This window comes from Anas platyrhynchos, chromosome 8, assembly GCF_047663525.1.
Source record: "Anas platyrhynchos isolate ZD024472 breed Pekin duck chromosome 8, IASCAAS_PekinDuck_T2T, whole genome shotgun sequence".
Lineage (NCBI taxonomy): Eukaryota > Metazoa > Chordata > Aves > Anseriformes > Anatidae > Anas > Anas platyrhynchos.
The window spans coordinates 38112688-38131352 of record NC_092594.1 but is presented as its reverse complement, the minus strand read 5'-3'; the positions used below and the strand labels follow the sequence as shown (position 1 = coordinate 38131352).

Below are 18665 nucleotides of genomic sequence, written 5' to 3'. Positions count from 1 at the left end.
CCCTCCCTGTCAGCCGCGCCCGCCCCGCCCCGCCCGGCCCGGTGCCGGTGCCGGTACCCACCTGGCGCCGCCGCCGCCGTCCTGAGGAGCCCCTCGGCTCCTCCGCGGCTCCTCCGCGGCCTCAGCGCTCGGCCGGGCCCGCGGCACAACGCAGCCACCCCGCCGTGCTCCGTGCCCTGAGCCCTCCCGGTACCCCCGGTGCCCCGCTCCGGTACCGCGGGGCCGCCCGCACCTCACGGAGCGGCGGCGGCCGCCTCCCCGCTGCTCCCGGGGCTGTGGTGGGAGGCGGGAGGAGGCGGCGCGCTGCCGCCCGGCCTGACGGGGAGCTCCGCGCTCCGCTGACAGAGAAAGGCGGGCGGGCAGCGCAGCCCGGCGGGGCGCAGAGGCCCGGCAGGGACCGGGGCCGGGGCCGGGGCAGGGCCAGGCCGCAGCCGCCGCTCCCGCTCCCGCCGCAGCCGCCGCCGGGCGCCAGCAGAGCGCGGCCCGCGCGCGCCGCGCCCGAGCCAATCGGCGGCGCCCTTCTTGGCAGCCAATCGGCGCGCCGCGTCTTGCCGCCGCGTTGCCGTGGTAACCGCGGGACGCGCTGCCCCCCCCCCCCCCCCCCCAGGCCGCCGCCATGCAGGGCCCCGCCGCGGCCCCGCGGCTCTCCGGGTGCGTGGGCACCGGGAACGGGGCCGCACCGCTCCCCCTGCACCCCCCCGCGGATCCGGGGAAAGCCGCGGAGCCCCTGTGTCCTCCCGGGCCCTCCTAGTGCGGCCCAGCACTCTCAGACCCCGTTAAAACGCTTCAGGCTGCGGCCTTCCCCCCCCCCCCCCCATCTCCTCCTTACCTGTGAGGAAAGCCCCTCCAGACCCAAATCAGGGATTTCAGGGATTTTTCCCCAAAAAGCCACCTTATTCGTTCATTATCCATCATCCCAAGCGGTTTTAAAAAGCCACCGTATTCGTTTTATTTGTCATTCATCACCCCAACTGGTTTAAAAGAAGAAGAGCCACGCTACTCCTTTTATTTCTTATTCCTCCTCCCAAACGGTTTAAATGCAAGTTAAGGAATGGGTGGGCTCGTAGATCACATCGGGTGGGTTGTGTTCTGTTTTGTTGTGTGTTGTCACTGCTTCTAATCCCGTTCGCAGTGTCCGACAAGGATTGGGAACAAGCCTGGGCATCCAAAGAGGCAGCATCGCAAGCGGCGTGTACCCGGGCAGGGCAGCGAGACGCGGGAGCCAATTCTCCATTTCCTATGGCAAAGCTGCGGGCAAAGGGTCTCCCGTGGAGGAGTACGCTGTGCGGGTGAGAAACCACTGAAGCACTGGAAAGGTTTAGGTGTCAGTCACTGGGGATTTTAAAAGTTGTCAGAAATGAAGTGGGAGTGGGAAGAGGAAAGAAAAGGCTTGGCTGAAGTTGCAAAGCTGTGGAAAAAATGATCCGAGAGCTTTTCATACATTCGGAAACGGTGACCATCAGTGCCCAAAAGCAATCTGCAAGAATAAAAGCAAAGCAGTTAAGTATCCTTGTTTCTCCACGGTATAAAACCCCAAAGAGTAACATGGTTTGCTTTGTTTTTGCTATTTTTTTTAAACTTTCTATTAGTTGTGTTGTGTTTTTTTCTGGTGCTTTGGGGCAAGGGGCTGCATCTGACTTGAGAGACTCCCAGCAGTCCGCTGTGTAAGCCAATCATACATTCTACATAAATTAACAAAAACAGCATTTTAAAGTAAGTACAGTTACTTTAAAAAAAAGCATTTAAACACAGTATGATGTTATTTTTCACATATTTGTCTGCACTGATTTGAAGGTAAGAAACTTAAAGTAACACTTCTGCTTTAAGAACTGCTGCTTTCAAACCTCCAACAGATACATTAACTGTGGCATCCGTATGCATTTGCCTAAAAAATGGGAGATACTCATAGCATAATTTGAGAGTCCTGTTCAAAGACCTTGCTGAATACCTTACAGCAGAGTGATCTTTTGAGCAGTATAATAATAAAATAATAATAATAATAATAATAATAATAACAACAATAATAATAATAACAATAACAATAATAGTAATAAAAGATGCGTTGTTTCTCTAGTTGCTTTTGCTGTACCATTAATTTGATATTAGCATGTTAGGCATCATTTGCATGCCAGGGTTACCTGTCTGCTCTGTCAGAGGGTGAACGCCTCCCTGTCCTGCATTGTTTCAGATAAGACAAAATGTTGTGTGTGTCATCACTGTCACTTTTGGGATGGCAATGAAACTACTCTCATTATTTAAACATCTCTTCAGGTTTTTGATGATGAAGGAAAGGACGTGACACCCCACCCGCTCTTCCATTCAGATCCCGATGCTGCTGTACCCAGGCAAGCCAAGCTCCTAGCATCAAGTGATTGCTCTGGGGCCACAGGGTCAGGTTTTTCTCTTTTCCCACGCATCAGACAGGAGGGGATGGTAGTTTTGTAGACCCCTTCTCAAGGTAAGCTGTTGCCTCCTAGCTCCTGTCTCACAGAGTACCGATCCTGCAATGGTCACACATCTGCTCTTCAGAGGGGAGGAGAGCTGGAATAATTGTGCAGGGCTATCAGTTACACTGTATTACCAAAATACATACATTTACTTGTCATAGTCATGATTTAAAATTTGAGGAAAAGTAAGGAATAGAATAAGTGCAACTGATCAGTACCAGTGACTAAGGCTGGTTCTGTGTAAGAACTTGCTGAACACTGATAACTATAGTTGAAAAGCAGACTGCAGCATACACTGCTGTGTTACTTCAAATTTTATTCAAATTCTCCTTCCTAAAGCATGTTCTTCTATGTCACATTCTAATATGGACCATTTTTAGAGATGGAACGTGCATCACAGTTCAAAAATGCAGACCTCCATCCAACAGGTTTTGTACCGGTTAGGTCTGCATGCAAAGCTATGTCAGAACCTCTGCACAAACACGTGATGGAGCATTATCCCAACGGTAAGGGAAGCTGTGTTCCAGCTGTCGGAGCAAGACTGCACAGCTAAAAAGGGGCCCTTGCAGCTTTTCCATATGCTGCCCCAGCTCTACCTTCCTCACACTTCTGTCTTCGCAAACTGGAATACGTCAAGACTTAATTAAAAACCTCTTTTGTGTTTAAAATGAGAAATAATGAGCCACAGCACTTTGTCAGATGGTGTGTACACAGTCAGAATGCATGGAGAGGAGATTCTATTTATTTAGTCCTGGGGACTAAAAGACAAAGTCAGCAATGGAAGAAAAAACAACACTACAAGTTAAATAAAAAAGAAGTGTTATTTACTGTTTTCTTTGGCAAAGTTAATGCAATTGTGATTTCTGAGAAAGAGAGATTGCTCTTTGAGAACAATCTTTTTTGTCATTTCCTACGGTGGCTGATCATAAGGGGTAATCCTAGAGGTAGGGATATTGAGCAGGAGCAAATATACACAAAAAACGGCTTAAAAATACACAGTATCTCCTGAAAAATAAATACGTCCCTTTTGGAGACTAGAGCTCCTAATTTAAAAGATGAAATGATTTTACTTTAGTTTTAAATACAAATCTTAAAAATGTCTTTTCAAATGCCTCTTGTATGCTTACAGTTGCTCACACTTAGCTTTTGAGGAAGAGAAATCTGCTAAAAAAACTCTCAACTGTACATCAGTTTTGAGTTTTACTTCTAGTTATTATCACAGCTATCCCCTCTATGAACATTATCTACTTTTTTAACAAGCTAAATCCCTTCAAATGAGTTTCTTGTGTATTTCAAAGACCTTTTGGCACATGCAAAGCCCCAGAGGATCTTAATTCCAGTTGAGAACTGTGCTATCTGTAGATAGGTGTTATCACACAGCAGGTAACCAACACTTGGCGTTACTGCATGCTAAGAATGAATCTGAAGCTCACCAGCTTCTTTTCCATCAGCTATTTAATGCCTTGGGATATGCTGTCAGAGGAATTCTTCCTTTTTAAGTCTTTTTCAATCCATTTCATTGTTTTCTTTGTAAAGCCTTCTATGACTCCTTTCACAAGGCAGGCATTCCTGTGTGTGCTATTACAGTCTTCTGTGGTTTATCCTGATAACAACGCTGCTATTTTTGTAGCGCTTTGCTAACTGACATCTGGACTCTCACGTACCATTTCTGCTTATTTCTTTGTTACAGAAGGACGTGTGGAAACAGCAGTATTTCTAAACCAAACGCATCACCAATGGAGTCCATGCTAGATGAAACTGTAGAACCTGGCTCTCAAGGAGACCCAGCTGTTAGCTTATCTGGTAAAGAACATACACTGCATAATTACAGATTTAAACTGTTCTTTGCAGCACCGAGATTTGTGAGAGACTGCAGTCACAGTGCATGCAAAATGCCCAGCACTACAAAGGAACCCAGTGCCTCACAAGTTTTGGCTCCTGATTGCTGCCACGCTTTTAGAATTAATTTGCCTTCTTTTAAAGGTAGAGCAGAAAAAGTCTCGCTTGCTAACCTCACATAATTTGTCAGATGCGCAGGTGAGGCCAGAGGAGATAAAAGAACAGCTGACAGAAGAAGACTTAGATAGGAGAGTGGATATTTATCTCACGGAGACGGAAACTATCTGGATGTTGGATATGCCATCTGTTGTGGCGTCTGTAGAATCAGAAGATGCGGGAAGAATTCTGTACGTATATTTGTAGTTGTTGTAGTTGTAGTGTACATGCGTGTAGCATGCTCAGCACACCCCATTTCTCCTGATCACAAAGTCCTGAACAGGCTGCTCACACGTAGGTTCGGTGTTTTGACTACTACAGCTTGCCATTTCATCTATGTCTGAAGCCATATTGGGCTGAATTCTCTCTTTTGACAAGACTGTCTACATTTTCTAACACCTCCATTTTGCTGATCAAGTTCACGTCCTCTTTCACTGGTAAATGAATGCAGATTAGCAAAAGCAGGGGATGCTGACAAGACAACACACAGGGAATGGGGGAAAGAGAAGATGGAGAAGTGGGGTATACATGAATTTAATAATTTAACAATAAGAAAATTGCAAACCTCTGGACTGATTATTATGTTTAGCTTTACAGCCAATAATTTCTTAATAACAAAGATATAAACAAACTAGGCAGCTCTTGGCTTCTTCTGAAGCTCTTTTCAGTGCTTCTAGCTAGAAGAAACCTCACCCACCACAGCTGATCCTGCCTTTTAAAATGTTATGCCTCCCCTCAATAATACCTAGTTTGTTTCCACTTTGGAGTCTCCTCCCTGAACTGGCATGAACTTTGGTAGGGAGTTAACCCAGAAGGCACAGGTTTTTTGGCTTTTACCCAGGAGCTGACTGTGACAGAGTGCAGCAAGTTGTCTGTGATGGATGTCAGACTGCTAGACTTGTCACACAGCTTTTGTAGACGTAAACCCCAAAAGCTGGGATGCAGCTTACCGCAGCTGGCAAGTTAAACAGCTTAAATAAATGAGTTTTTTTCTGCTAAAATACTGTTTGTGGTAGGACTCCAACCCCCACTGTCTGTGAATCACACTGGAGTAATTTTTTGGGGAAGAAGGAAGAGGAAGAACATTCATTCTATGAATCAGACATAGCTGGCGTACACAGCACACAGTGCCAACTCTATAGGAACAGGCAGTGACTGTTCCTGAATGCAGCAACCTGTTGGTGGATTAAGGCCAGGTATAATCCACGTCTGCTGTTAGAGTACTGAAACCAAGACAGTAGAAAATGCTTCACTGTTCCCACTGACCATTTCTGCAGACCTGAGGGCTGTAAGAAATAGAAATGTACTAATTCATTTTTGTCTCTTGGAAGCACTGCCTTTCACTCCCAGGTGACAAGAGCTGTGTATTTCTGAACTCATCTGGATTCTCCCCAAGCTCAAAAGTAGTTGGAGTGGAGATTTTTGCTAAGGCCCATCTCTACAGGCTATTTCTGTTTCAGAACAGCATCTCAAAGTCAGAAATAGCTGCTGAAAGGTGGTATGTGGAGTGAAACAAGATCCATAACACCCCCTACCACCCCACCCCACCCCCCCCAAAAAAAAAGAGCAATAAACTTAATGACATGGACTATACTCTTCTGTTCAACTTGTGCTAAATGACATTGAGAAGCTGAATGCAAATGTTTTTCAGAAAGCAAATATACACTTTTTTTTTTTTTTTTTTTCCAAGGGAGCGTAATAAGATTTATGTTGACATTTGCAAAAATAGACCTGGCAATGATCGCTTTGCAGAAAAAATGATGCAAACCATTAACGGAGCTGCAAAGAACAAGGAAGTACAATGTGACAAAATCGTCATGAAAGATAAAGGTAAACACTCTGAGTACCGTATAGGAAAGGCTATTTAATAAGACCAGGCTCCCATTTACTACAAGTTCCCTTGCCATTTGTATCCTTGGCAGTTGGGTCTATTATTACATTTTGTTTCCTCATTAAATATTAATGTGGGAAAACACTAGCATATAGCTAGGTTGTGGGACCTCAGAAGACTCCCCCTACACAGGTAGGACAGTGAGGAAACCTTTCTTTTCTTTCTGTCATCTCTAAGCAGGAAAAGATGTTTCACCAACTTTCACTTCCAGAGCTTTAAGTTCAGACAGCCTAGTGTGATGGTGGTGCCCTTCTCTGCCTCTCCTAATACGTGAAAATCTGTATTGGTACACTGTATCTGTTGCAATAAAATAGTCATTATGCTACCTAAGAGCTGCTGTGTCCCGCCTGCCTCTGCACTTTACAAACAGAGTGCTTCTTAGGAGGCAGAATTTCACCTAATATTCATCTACGCCCTTGAAATATGAAAATAAACAGTTCCCATTTCTCCTCTTAACTTTGTAGTAACACTAGTTTGCATTTCTATTTGTCACAATGCGAAGAAGAAAACCTCTAAGATTTAAAATTGTGGGGAAAACAGAAAAGCTTGGCAGTCTCACAAGAAAATGCAATTTTACAAAATGTTCAACTTCAGTGCTGTAAAAAATTTAGAAGAAATATCAAGTTTTTGTGTGTGTGCGCGCTGAGATTTGCTCACTATGGATCTTTTGTTTGTGTGGGAGGCCAAAGAAAACTATGGGGAATGCTATTCCAAACATTTTTGTTTTGTGTTCTTTACTGTATGTAAAACGAGTGAAAAAATATCAAAAGGAGAAGAAAAATAGATATTAATCTGGTTTGAAAACAAATCTTTCCCTTTTTGTGTGCCTTCAGCATCAGCAGGGCTCATTCCAACCCATGTTTGAAGAGCTGAGCACACAGAGGCAAGGTTACAGAGCAGTTTTGTGGGGAGATGGCCCCACTGAAGGGAACCCACACACCCAGAAGACAGTGATGCAGCCAGTGCAATCACACAGCAGCTCTTGCTGTCTGACCCTCAGTTTTGAAGCCCCCCTGCCAAACAGTTGGGTGTACTGTATAAAAAGTAAATCTTGCTCAGCTGTAATTCTTTATAACGATGTACAGAAATGAAGAGCTTTTATAATACCGTATAATTAATTTCTAGGGGTGGTGGTCACTTCCTGGGACTTGTATGATTCCTTTAATGTGTCAGAAATAGAACCTGCATCAAAAGGAGAAGCCACAAATGGGAAGAGTAGCATGTCTCATACGACTAAAAAGCATGACCAGACTGCATCGGTGACTTCTGCCAGAGGTAACATTTTTCTAGGAGGTTTACATTTCTGCAGTGTTTTCATCCTTCTAGACTGTGCATCGCTCTGTTGCATGGTACAAACTACATGAAGAAAATACTTGGTCTGCCTGTCTGGCACTTGAAGGAGAGTTGGTAAAGATCCTCAGACAGATCTACTCCAAGACCTTTTCTATACAATCCCTTTATAAACCATCTTAAATAAAGATAAACAATCGGTGACAAAGTTTGATGGTACAAAGTTACTTGTAAAGTAGAAGGTAGAAGCAAAACACAAATGGTGAAAATTTCTAGAAGTATCTCATCATATTGAATATTTGAGCAGTAAGAGAAAACAAAACTAAAGCAAGAAAAAAATAATAGTGGAAGGATGTTTTGATGACAGGTTCTTCTACGCTTTTCGTAGAGGAGGAAGAGGAGCCTGCTTATCTCTGACTTTTATGTGCAAAATGTTATCACATTAAAACTGCATTTTCCAATATTATCTGTTTTCAGGCAACATAACTTCTGTGACTACTTTGGAAAGTGCTGCTCTTGCCAGAACCCATAAAAAGGAGGAAAACCGTTTAGAAGCTATATTGACATCAGAAAAATTTCAGCAGGATTTATTTTTCATGGAGAGGGTTCTAATGGAAAATATTTTTCAACCCAAACTCGCAGCTTATCGACAATTTCCTGTCCTTATAGGTTAGTTTCTTACTGGCTACCCCATTTTCAGCACAAGGCTTTGCATACTATTGAATGTCAAGGTGTCCCTCACTGATGGTCTTCACAGATGACAGGTCATTTAAGAAACAGACAAAAGAGTTTATGAAATGTCAACACCAATTTTGCAGCTTTACACTCACTTCAACAGACATTCCTACAGTACTTGGTGGAAGAACGGAATAAATGTGTTTAGAGCTTGAATTACTCGAGATATTGGTCAGACTTGTTTCCTGACAGCTAAGATACAATAATTCTGCTATTTCTCCAAGTTTTTTTTTTTATTATTTTTTTATTTTTTTATAAATTGGTCTAGACTGATGGTAAACAGAAGTGTTAGCTTAATAGACGTTCAGTTTCTAACAAAGTGCATTCATTGCAGAGGTGTTACCTGGACCCAAGCACTAAGTAATATTGTACCTTATACAGGAGTTCCAAGTTAACACGGGAATAATTTTTTATTCCTGTGTTATTAAAAAAAATATTCTGAAAAAGCAGATTCAAACTGATTTACAGTATTGTACCTTTTCATATTATAGAGAGTTTCAGATTCACAGGCAACAAACCTGTTATATTCTGTCACTAACTGGCTACTGGCTAGTTGGAGCATGATAATGACTAGGACTTTTGTTCTGTCACTAGGACAGTTATTGTGTTGTAATTTTGTTAACAGTGATCTGGGGTCATTTTATGATTTGCATATTACATAAAGTAAACAAAAAAAGCACTTAACAGTCTAAAAATATTCTCTACACTTAGTTTTGCCAAATAACGAGCAACTTTCATTACAGTACATGTAACTTAGCTAAGGTGTTACAACATCAATGTTTAAGTATGTCCCTTAAAAAATTGGAATCTGACTTGATAAAGACCCTGTTTAAACTAGTTTTTTTTAATACAAGATATTAGAAACATTCCTGGTGGGGTGGACATAAATTCATAACTGCTAGTTGCTAGGTAGCTAAATCCACTCTTTAAGCTCCTTGAACATAACTGGCACACCACAGCCTGATCCAGACATCTTTTATGGTCCTGTCACCATCTTAACCATGGTTTTAGTAGTTAGGGTGTCTTAATGCCTCATATCTTCCCTTTTTCATTTTTGCTGTAAAATATTTGCTGAAATGACAATTTTTTCCTGGGAGGTGAATGACTGGAATTAAATAGGTGAAGTGTAATTATTCAGATTCTCCTGTATTTGTGCATTTTAGATCCTTCTGTTACATCAGACAATGCCGGTACAGTAGTTGCTGTGAAAGAAGCTAAACAGGAAGAGCATGACAAGGGAAAGAAGGATAAGGAAGAGCAGAAGGAAGCACTTATTGACCCATCAATTCCGTCAGATCTAAATAAACCCGTGGAAGAAACTGTACCTCCCAGTTTGGAACAACTATGGTCATACACGTGTGATTTAACTCAGGGTCTCAATGTGAGCAGCATGGCTTGGAACAAAGTAAACCCAGTGAGTTAACAAATTGCTTCTTCTAAGCTGTTTACGTAGAGGTGTACGTGATTGTCAGGGTGTATCAACTCCTGATTTTTATATACTTCACTGGGAGGGATCTCAAATTGCTGGATGCATCCCTCCAGTCACGTGGGTTGTGTTTGCATCCCAACATCTGTATTCTGTCCTTTCTTATAGCAGTATCACTACATTATTCTACAGGTTGGACAGCTGCCTTAGGCTTTCCTTACACCTGTATCACAACAGCTTTAATTGGTCAAGAATACATCAGTTTACCATGGGTAGTCACCCAACCAACAACGTTAAGATAATAAACTGGGTCTATTACAGAATTGGAAGTCAAAGTATAAACCCCTACCACTGAACTATTGCCCTTGATGGAGTTTATCCATGACAGTTTAGAGACCGCATCTTTGTTTCTAATAGCAATCTCCCAAGAAAGCTGCATTCATCAAGATTTAAGTAGAAAATGTGTAATAACAGGTGCAGATTTTTGAGCAGCTGGCCTGAGTTTATTTAATTTGATTTCGGTGGAGGTGAGAATGACTTGGACATCTCCACTTTCAGAGTAACGTAAGGCTTAGGTTTTCAACAGAGCTCTCTTAGAGCTGCAACAAAAATAATGCGTAGAAGGAAGGTAAAAAGCAGGTGAAGATGAGAAACATAAAACCATTCAGATTTCCCCATGGGGAAAAAAAGAGAAAATGGAGAACATTGCATAATGTAAACACACCAGATGTAATGAAGTATGACACACTTAACAGACTTCAGTCTTAGCATTCTAAGGCAAATACCCACCTACTTTCAGAATATTAGCTTCACAAACGGGTTGGTTTGTGTAGCAAAAATACAACTAATGGAGTTGAAGACTAAAGTCTTGATGCTGTTTCTTATTTTTCCTTACGGAAAAGAGTGAATGGAATTCATCAGACCCCACCATCAACAGCTGAGAGCTAAGTTTGAGATGATCGTTGAAACTCCTTCTATAGCTAACACTGATACAGAAGAGTAAAATTAGTATTAGATATTCTATTAAACACTGCATATTAAAATGCACTTGTAGAATACTGTATATCCATTTGGATATCCACTTATTTTTTTAATGGCCTTGGGGAGAAAGGGTTGCAAACACAACCGAAAGAGACTATAATTGCACTTTTAGTTGAACCAGTTTCTACTATTCTAGAAATTCTGTTTGTGTGTGTTATGCTGCTGGCATACAATGTAAACATGTTTCCGAGCTTTGCACTCAGAGTCACTGTTAGTAGAAAGTTGCCTTTTAAAAATGTACAACTGAACGTCAAGTTAAACTGAGGTACATCTGTTAATCTGTGCTTTTAGGATCTTTTGGCTGTTGGTTATGGAGCGTTTGATTTTAAAGAACAGAAGAAAGGCTTGGCGTGCTGTTGGTCATTGAAGAACCCCATGGTAACAGCAGTATCAAGTTTGTTTTCTTTCTTCAGTGCATTTTCCTGCTGTACTATTTCTGCTACATTTAATTCCTTCTTCCAAAAACAAACAAACAACCAAACCAACCGACCAACCATCCAACCAAAACATAGGATCTAGCCAGTAAGGTTTGATTTGCTAGCCCAAACCACACATTTCTGGAAAACTGATTTTGACTGCACTACCTAGCGATGTGCTTAAGTCTTGAAACAAAAAAAAAGTGCCTATAGGATGCAGTTTAGTTTCTGCACCTGTCCATCCTCTCAATTCACAGTGCCAACAGAGGTGCCAACTGTTCTGGTGGTTTTGTAATGTGGATATCTGTTTGCAGGAACTGCACTCATTGTATGTAGGCCACCAAACAACTAACAGATGGTTACAGCTCTCAGGTAATACCAGTCTATTTTAAGCAACTTGACAACGCAGACCTCTATATCCCATTTCCAATTCCTAGAGCAGCCTACCCAAGACTATAAATCAGTTTTGTTGTTATTATGGGTAAACCCAGGTGTGCAAATCTTTCTGGAAAAAAAAAAATTTTTTTAGACTGTAAGAGTCTTGAGCACAGAAAATGTGAAAATCAATCCATTTACCTTTTGTTTTTCAAACCCTTGTTCAATACTTGCAAACTCTGATTATAATACATCCATATTTTAAATTTAAAGATTATCCTTTCCAATCCATTTTCTGTTATACAATGAAATTCTACGTTAGCCTGAAGGAAAAATATACAAAATTAAATATGTAACTTTTCAAAACAGTGGCAAAAAGACAGTAGATTTCATTGATGTAATATTAACATTTTTATATATACATTTAAGAAGTGATCCTTGCAGATTTTCTTTTAAATCTAGACTTTTTTAAAAAAAGAATCTTGGAAATTTCCAGTACAAAATGACACAGTAAAAATTATCTGATCGCCAGTTGGATTTATTCTACAAACTTCCCTTGGCTAAAAATGTGCATTAGACTAGTTTAAATCATGCAGACTCAAACCTCCTCTAACTTTTGATGCATCATTATCACATTGACAACAATTAAACATGTTTCCCTAGCATCATGATAGTCCTCAAGTGCCTAACGTTAAGAAATTAGACCTTGCATGCATGCTGAAATATAGTCCTTTGCAAACTGATACTTTGCTGTTTCACATTTCAAGAGATCAGTGCAGTGACTTTAAGGGTTTAACCTTATAACAGAGCTGAATTAGTTCTTTGGTTATGAGGAAAAATAATACAAAAATACTGGTTTTACAGATTACCCGAGGTACGTTAGATTATATTGCATCTTCAGCTAAGGTTCTGCAATTAGAAAGTCACTTGCTTTCTAACTGCAAAATAGAAAACAACGGGAAGAACTTTCCAAAATGTTATTTGTTTTAAATAGAAAACAAACAACAACAAAAACCCCACACTACACTAGGCTGAATCTTCGGGAACTTGATTTTTAGGTAATTGGTTGGAATCTATTTCACAGTGTCGTATTTCTGCACAGTCTTTATTTTTCCCTATTTTTATCAGCACACCAAGAAGTAATAAATGGAACCATTCAGAATATAATCCCTAATTTTTGTCTGTTAGTAATCATTATGGTCATCGGTACTTTAATTTCCCAGCATGGCCTGGCAATTTATTATCCAGTGTTGAGAAGACCAAGGTAAATTAAGAAACTAACTCAAAACATCCTTGTATTTTTCTACTGGTCAGTGGCCAGAGCGTATTTTCCAGTGTGAGCATGGTGTTACTGCATTGGATTTTTCTATGGCAAGCCCGAACCTTTTAGCAGTTGGGACGTACAGTGGTACCATCACCATCCATAATGTGCAGAGTAGTACCACCACTGCAATTCTGAATAGCAGGTAAGGCTACGATTTGCTGTCTTATCCCACCGTGGTCAGGTCTTAGCTTCTCAGCTATGGATATTCCTGTATTTGTTATTTGCTGCATGAATAGCAACGCTTGCTACGTAAAGCTTGCTTGTGAATACTCAGGGATTTTGTGTATTTTTTCATTTCCAACTTCTCATCACTACCTTCCAGTTCTGACTGGAAATGCCTTTTTTAACACGTGGTATTCTCAAATAGTAGAGGTTTTGGGAGCAAAACTGAGGGCACAAAAGATCTGTAATAGTACATCATTGCCCAGAAAGGGACAGAGTGGGGAAACCAGACTTTTTTCCATCCACCTATTTACACTGATACAGCCAAATCCTCAGACACTGCCCTTCTCCATCTGCACTGCCATCACTCTCTCATGTTTTTTTCTGCCACTAAATGGTTACATTAACACCAATGCAAAACGAGTTCTCTGCATTGGAAGGGAAAAACCAGTACTGTGTTCTAGCTTTTTATGAAAGTGCAGCAAGTTACCACATCTTATGATTTGATGTAGTGGCCATGTACTAAGTAGGACAGTCCTGCTCCAATAAATACTTACTGGAGACTAGCAGTGGCTTTTGTGTTTTCTCATTGATTCCACTTGCCAAAAAAAGGAGCGAGACAGACATCAAAAATAAGAGACATTTGCCCTGAGGGCATCTCACCAGGTCTAGGGAATTCTCCTACAGGACACGGGTTGACTTAATGATTCAGGCATCAATGAAAGGTGTGTCTACACATTAAAAAGGGTGCTGAAACTGAATATAAAACATGTCTGATAAACAACAAACAAACAAACAAAAAAAAACCAACTGGTGTAAACAGCTGGTACTGGGAGATACATATTTGTAAGAAAATCTAAATTGCATTTCTGTCATAATACTTGACATTCATTAGAAAGTGGGAAGTTATTTCCACTTAATTTCCCAATTATTTTTCAGAAATGTTGTCTTTGTTGATACATGGTTTATCTTCTCTGTTTTTTGTCCCAGAGATTCTTCAGAAAGTCATACAGGTCCTGTATGGCAACTGAAGTGGTTGGAACAGGACGGCAACACAGCAGAGGATGACAAGAGAGAGAGATTAATCTCTGTCTCAGCAGATGGCCGACTAACCAAGTGGCTTGTACAGAAGGAACTAGATTGCACTGGTAAGCATTTTCCCCTGCAGCTTTTCTGCACAGGGCTAATACCTGGAATAGCATTTGCCCGATTTTATTTCAGGTGACACTCTTTATACACGGTTATTATAAGCAGAACATTTAAGAGCTGTTGAGAATTCCAGAGAAGCATATGACAGTGCTATGAATAACTCCTATCTGCTTGACAAAAACTCTTGCTATTTGCACAGACCTGATGAAAATAAAGCGAGCAGGAAGTGAGAAGAAAAATTTACCACGTGAGAAGGAAAGGAAAAGTGTAGTTCTAATATCTCGGCAGGCAGCTGGAATGTGCTTCGACTTCCATCCAAAGGTAGGCTCAGCAAGTCCATTGGGGCTAAAGTACTGTACACGAAAACTGTGCAGCAGAGGTCCAATTCTCAGCTCAAGCTACTGTAATATGCACTAGCCTGGGATTCAGCACTGGCATTTAAAGCATATTTCATTTTGAAACAAATACTTCTTAGCTCGTAACAGTTTTACCCCAACTGGATGATAGGGTAAACCACGTGAGTGACCTCTGAATGTGAGCAGCTGAGTTGTTTCAGCAATGTCACTCACATTTGCTTTGGGCTAGATCCTGTGGTAGCTTTCCTCCATGTGTTGGTCAGACCTGTGAGAATTTGGCTGTTCAGCATATCCCGAGTCTTGGACTCTGATGTTTCTGCTTCTCCAAAAATGCTTACCAGCACAATCCAACTTATTTTATTTTATTTTAATTTTTGTGTGTGTGTGTGTGTGCATGTGTATGTGCACAGAGCATTTGAAGAATCCATGCATTCATCCACATGAATCACAGAAAATCCAAGATTTTCAGGAGTCAAAGATCAGGCATATATGCTGCATAGCACACATGCAGGCAGCCCAAACCACAACATCCTAGCAGCTCCACCTTAGTTCTTCAGAGGACTGTCACTGCCCAGACTCACCCAGTTCTGTACATATTTTTGGATAAGTGATAAGTAGGTTAATCCAACTTAGGTTATTTTTACTTTCATTTCAGGACACTAATTTTTATCTTGCTGGAACAGAAGAGGGTCTTATTCACAAGTGTTCCTGTTCATACGATCAGCAGTTCCTGGAGACATACAAAGGACATAAGGTGAGTGATGGATAGAAAAAAGTAATGAGAGCAGAAATGGCACTCAGTAAGGTTTACCAATTTAATGGTTTCGTTGCTTTTAGTTCCTAAACAAAACACCTGCAATGAAAGAAAACTAAACTTCTTTTCTTACACAAGGAATGAGTTCCTGTAGCATGAAGTATCACAGTCTTACAGGATTACTTTCTACACTAGAAGCGTTTTTTAAAGTAATTTATTAAAGCTTGTACTATAAACTGTTTTAAAGCTTTAGTTCTGGCATTGTTTAAATAGAACAGTCAGTGATTCGATTGTCCTGGAAACCACAGTTAAATAGCTTACATCTGAAAGAAAAATGCCAGAACTTTAACAGCACCTCCTATTTTTTACAAGTCTCTGCTTCATCCAAGAAGCTGCCCTTTCAGCATCAGCTTCTCCTAACAACAAGTGAAGGGACAGAATCAGCTGAATGCTTTTGTTCCCAAGACCTCTCTTCTCTTATCACATTGGCTGAATCCTAATTTCCTATGGGTACACATTAAATGATGCTGGTTTTGCTACTAAGGTCAGAGGACAGTTTGGGAGTTCTGTGAAAGGTCTGTTGGAAGAGAGCACTATTAAAAGCCATCCTATGAGGCTGTAGCTCTGGAGTAACACAAAGTTGTTTTTTGTTTCTTCCCAAACACCAAGGGTCCTGTGTACAAAGTCGCCTGGAATCCGTTCAGCACTGACATGTTCCTGAGCTGCTCTGCGGACTGGAGCATTAAGTTATGGCACCAGAACTCACAGACACCCATTTTAACTTTCAGTTCCACCACCACTGTTGTGCATGACATTATGTGGTCGCCAAAATCAGTCTTTATATTTGCAGCAGTGAATGAAAGCAGAGTGGAAATTTGGGATCTCAGTGTCAGCATGTGAGTAACTACTTCTCTCAGAGAAGATTCTGAAACAATCTTCTTTTCTCAAAGAAGATTCTGAAACAATTTAAAGCACAGAGGCTGAACATTATTGCTTAATCAGTATTGTTATCAGATCAGTACAAGTCCATGACATTTGTTTTGCTTGCTTAGCTACTGATAGAAGTATTGCATTTTGTAAAAACAAATGCTAGTTATCGGAGAATTGTAATTATAAGAGAAGAAGCTGGATGCCTCCAAAATGATAGAGGGTAAAGTTGCTTTTCTGCTGCAGAAATTATAGATTCTAGCACATCTACAGCCAAAAGAAAAATAACAAAACCAAACTACTTCAGACCTTTTGTAATGATGAGAGATTGTCAGAGCTTCGGATACGTCTTGTGTTTTACCACTATTGCAAAGTAGTTGAGAATCACTCATATTTTATGTAAGTTTAGTTAATCTTAGTCAATCTGTGGCATTGTACTACTGCTAGTGTGAATTATTTAGTAATAATGACAGCATTAAGAAAGCAGTGGAGGGGGAGCCCACTGAATCTTGTGTTAGCAGAAAGCAAATTATTCATATTGTAAGAATATTAACACACACATAGTCCGCCCAAGTATTAGGCAACAGGACAGATTTTAGGCAACCAGGATATCTTAGTTAATAACAGCTGGAATTTTTGTTCTTGGTAGAGAACAAACAAAACATTGCCTCACTTCTTTACCAGAACAAAAATCCCAGCTTCACTTCTTACTTTTGGAGTTAAGCTAGAAAATAAAAAGCAAAACATGTGGCATTTATCAGGCCTGCACTACCACTAGACTTTGTGTGATAGTACACTCCAGGCAAATGTGATTTTACCTGTATCATCATCAATATCTGCCTTTCCTGTGTTGCAGCCTGGACCCTATGATCACTCACTCTGGCAACCCAGAAGTGAAATTCACATCTGTCCTCTTTGCTAAGAACACTGACTGCCTGCTAGTAGGAGACAGTCGTGGAGAAGTCAGCGTGTTTGAGCTGCAGAACCTGGCTGCTTCCAGCAGTACTAAGGTAGGACTTCCTAGGAAGAGGCGGTGGTCCTCAGTGGTCTGTGTGTCTGGTACTTTGTTCTTCAGAAAGGGATTTCTGCTAAAGAATCTGGTTGATGATCTAGCTAGTAGATACTGAAATAGGTGGAATCGGATACGATCAGATGACCAGATTAAAAATTGAGGTGGTTCCTGCTCTTCTGCATGCCACACAGACAGAAACTTCTCAAACCAGAAGGAACAGGTAAGTCAACTTCAGACTTCAGGTTGCACTTGGTTGCAAATTCAGAGGTTCCCCACATTTGGGTTCGGGAGGACACGCGGGGCAGAGCCGGAGGCCCGAGCTCCCCCCGAAGGCAGGTAAGTGGCAGGGTGCCACCCCTGCCTCTGAGGCAGGAGCGACGTGCCCTCTCCTGGCTGCCTGTAAGACAATCTCACCTCATCTCCCTGCACAGGGCCTGGAGCCCAGAACTGTACTGCTTGATGAACTCAGCTCTCCCTTCATCCTTTCAGCTTTGAGCAAGGAGCGCTGCCTTGCTGGGCTTTCATTCCCACTTTGTAAAATAGCACTGGCACTTTTTAAAAGCACTTCAGAGTTATACAATGTAAAACACTAAACCATTTTTTGGGAGGATGAAAATGCTGGTGTTAATCTAACTTTCATTCTTAGGGAATTATTTCATTCTTAGGGAATTAAGAATTAGTAATTTGTGATTACTAGCAGTGCATTTAGAAGTTCTGGTAATTACTAGCAGCCTCATTTGCTAAGTACTGTAAACCACAGAGCAAGAAAGTACTTCCCTTGAAAACTGGAAGTGAGGCCATTGTTAACGTAAGATAAATGTTTGTTTGTTTTCTCCCCTACAAGTTACCATGAAGCAGTCCAAGTCTTCTGAACAGAAGTTTTTCTGCCAATAAGAGTATAGGAATCATTTTCTGGGTATATCTGTGCTTAATTTCAGGCCTGGGAGATGTGGCACAACTGGCGACTGAGTCACAGAGCCTCATTAGACAGGGTTCTAATGAGCATGGACCCTCTCATTAGTACAACTAGTACTAAAGAAAGATTATTATGGCAGGGGCAATCACTTCTTTTGTTTCCCCTCTCACTTTTTATTTTACAGGTTGATGCCTTATATGATGTAATCAGTCCCGCTCTAACTACTTAACAGTAGCTAAATGACACCACTTCCCAGTCAGCAAACAGTAGAAGAGACTTCTGGTAGTATTATCATAAAGTGTTTATTGCTTTTAAATTCATTAAAATCTATATTTGGAACCATATGGGTTGGAAATCTTGAATGGTGTAAATTTTCCCCAGGAATCCCCCCCTCATGTGATCAGGCTGTTGCATTAATACACAGAGGGCTTCCCCTGTAATACAGATAA

General features: G+C 41.3%; 2 protein-coding genes across 4 annotated transcripts in view; one reads left to right on the top strand and one right to left on the bottom strand.

Annotated features, from left to right (window-relative positions):
* The window catches only part of MIER1 (MIER1 transcriptional regulator), a 31774-nt gene extending 31573 nt beyond the window's left edge, over window positions 1-201 (bottom strand). The window contains exon 1 of the mRNA XM_027463489.3: window positions 62-201. The gene's annotated coding sequence lies outside the window, so the exon portion shown is untranslated. The remainder of the gene's footprint in view (window positions 1-61) is intronic.
* DNAI4 (dynein axonemal intermediate chain 4) lies at window positions 71-18558 on the top strand. Of its 3 annotated transcripts, none has more exons than XM_072042183.1 (17): window positions 71-189; window positions 1133-1289; window positions 2272-2345; window positions 4138-4250; window positions 4477-4633; window positions 6133-6272; window positions 7459-7608; window positions 8101-8292; window positions 9522-9772; window positions 11117-11203; window positions 12931-13082; window positions 14093-14250; window positions 14451-14572; window positions 15263-15361; window positions 16031-16257; window positions 17145-17298; window positions 18401-18558. In XM_072042183.1, exons 4-17 carry the CDS (start codon window positions 4184-4186, stop codon window positions 18443-18445), a joined length of 2001 nt encoding a protein of 666 aa, XP_071898284.1. In that variant the 5' UTR covers window positions 71-189; window positions 1133-1289; window positions 2272-2345; window positions 4138-4183; the 3' UTR covers window positions 18446-18558. The 3 variants fall into 3 exon arrangements, with proteins under 3 accessions (XP_071898284.1, XP_038038630.1, XP_071898285.1); XM_038182702.2 differs by lacking the exon at window positions 71-189 and adding an exon at window positions 597-651; XM_072042184.1 differs by lacking the exons at window positions 71-189; window positions 1133-1289 and having other exon boundaries at window positions 2344-2458.
* The last annotated feature ends 107 nt before the right edge of the window (window positions 18559-18665 follow it).

Bases quoted from the DNA above. Each gene is read 5' to 3' on its own strand.
- DNAI4 (XM_038182702.2), top strand. From the start codon at position 617: ATGCAGGGCCCCGCCGCGGCCCCGCGGCTCTCCGG. The intron at 2,346-4,137 runs GCAAGCCAAGCT...TCTTTGTTACAG, and splicing joins CCCGATGCTGCTGTACCCAG to AAGGACGTGTGGAAACAGCA. The intron at 9,773-11,116 runs GTGAGTTAACAA...CTGTGCTTTTAG, and splicing joins CTTGGAACAAAGTAAACCCA to GATCTTTTGGCTGTTGGTTA.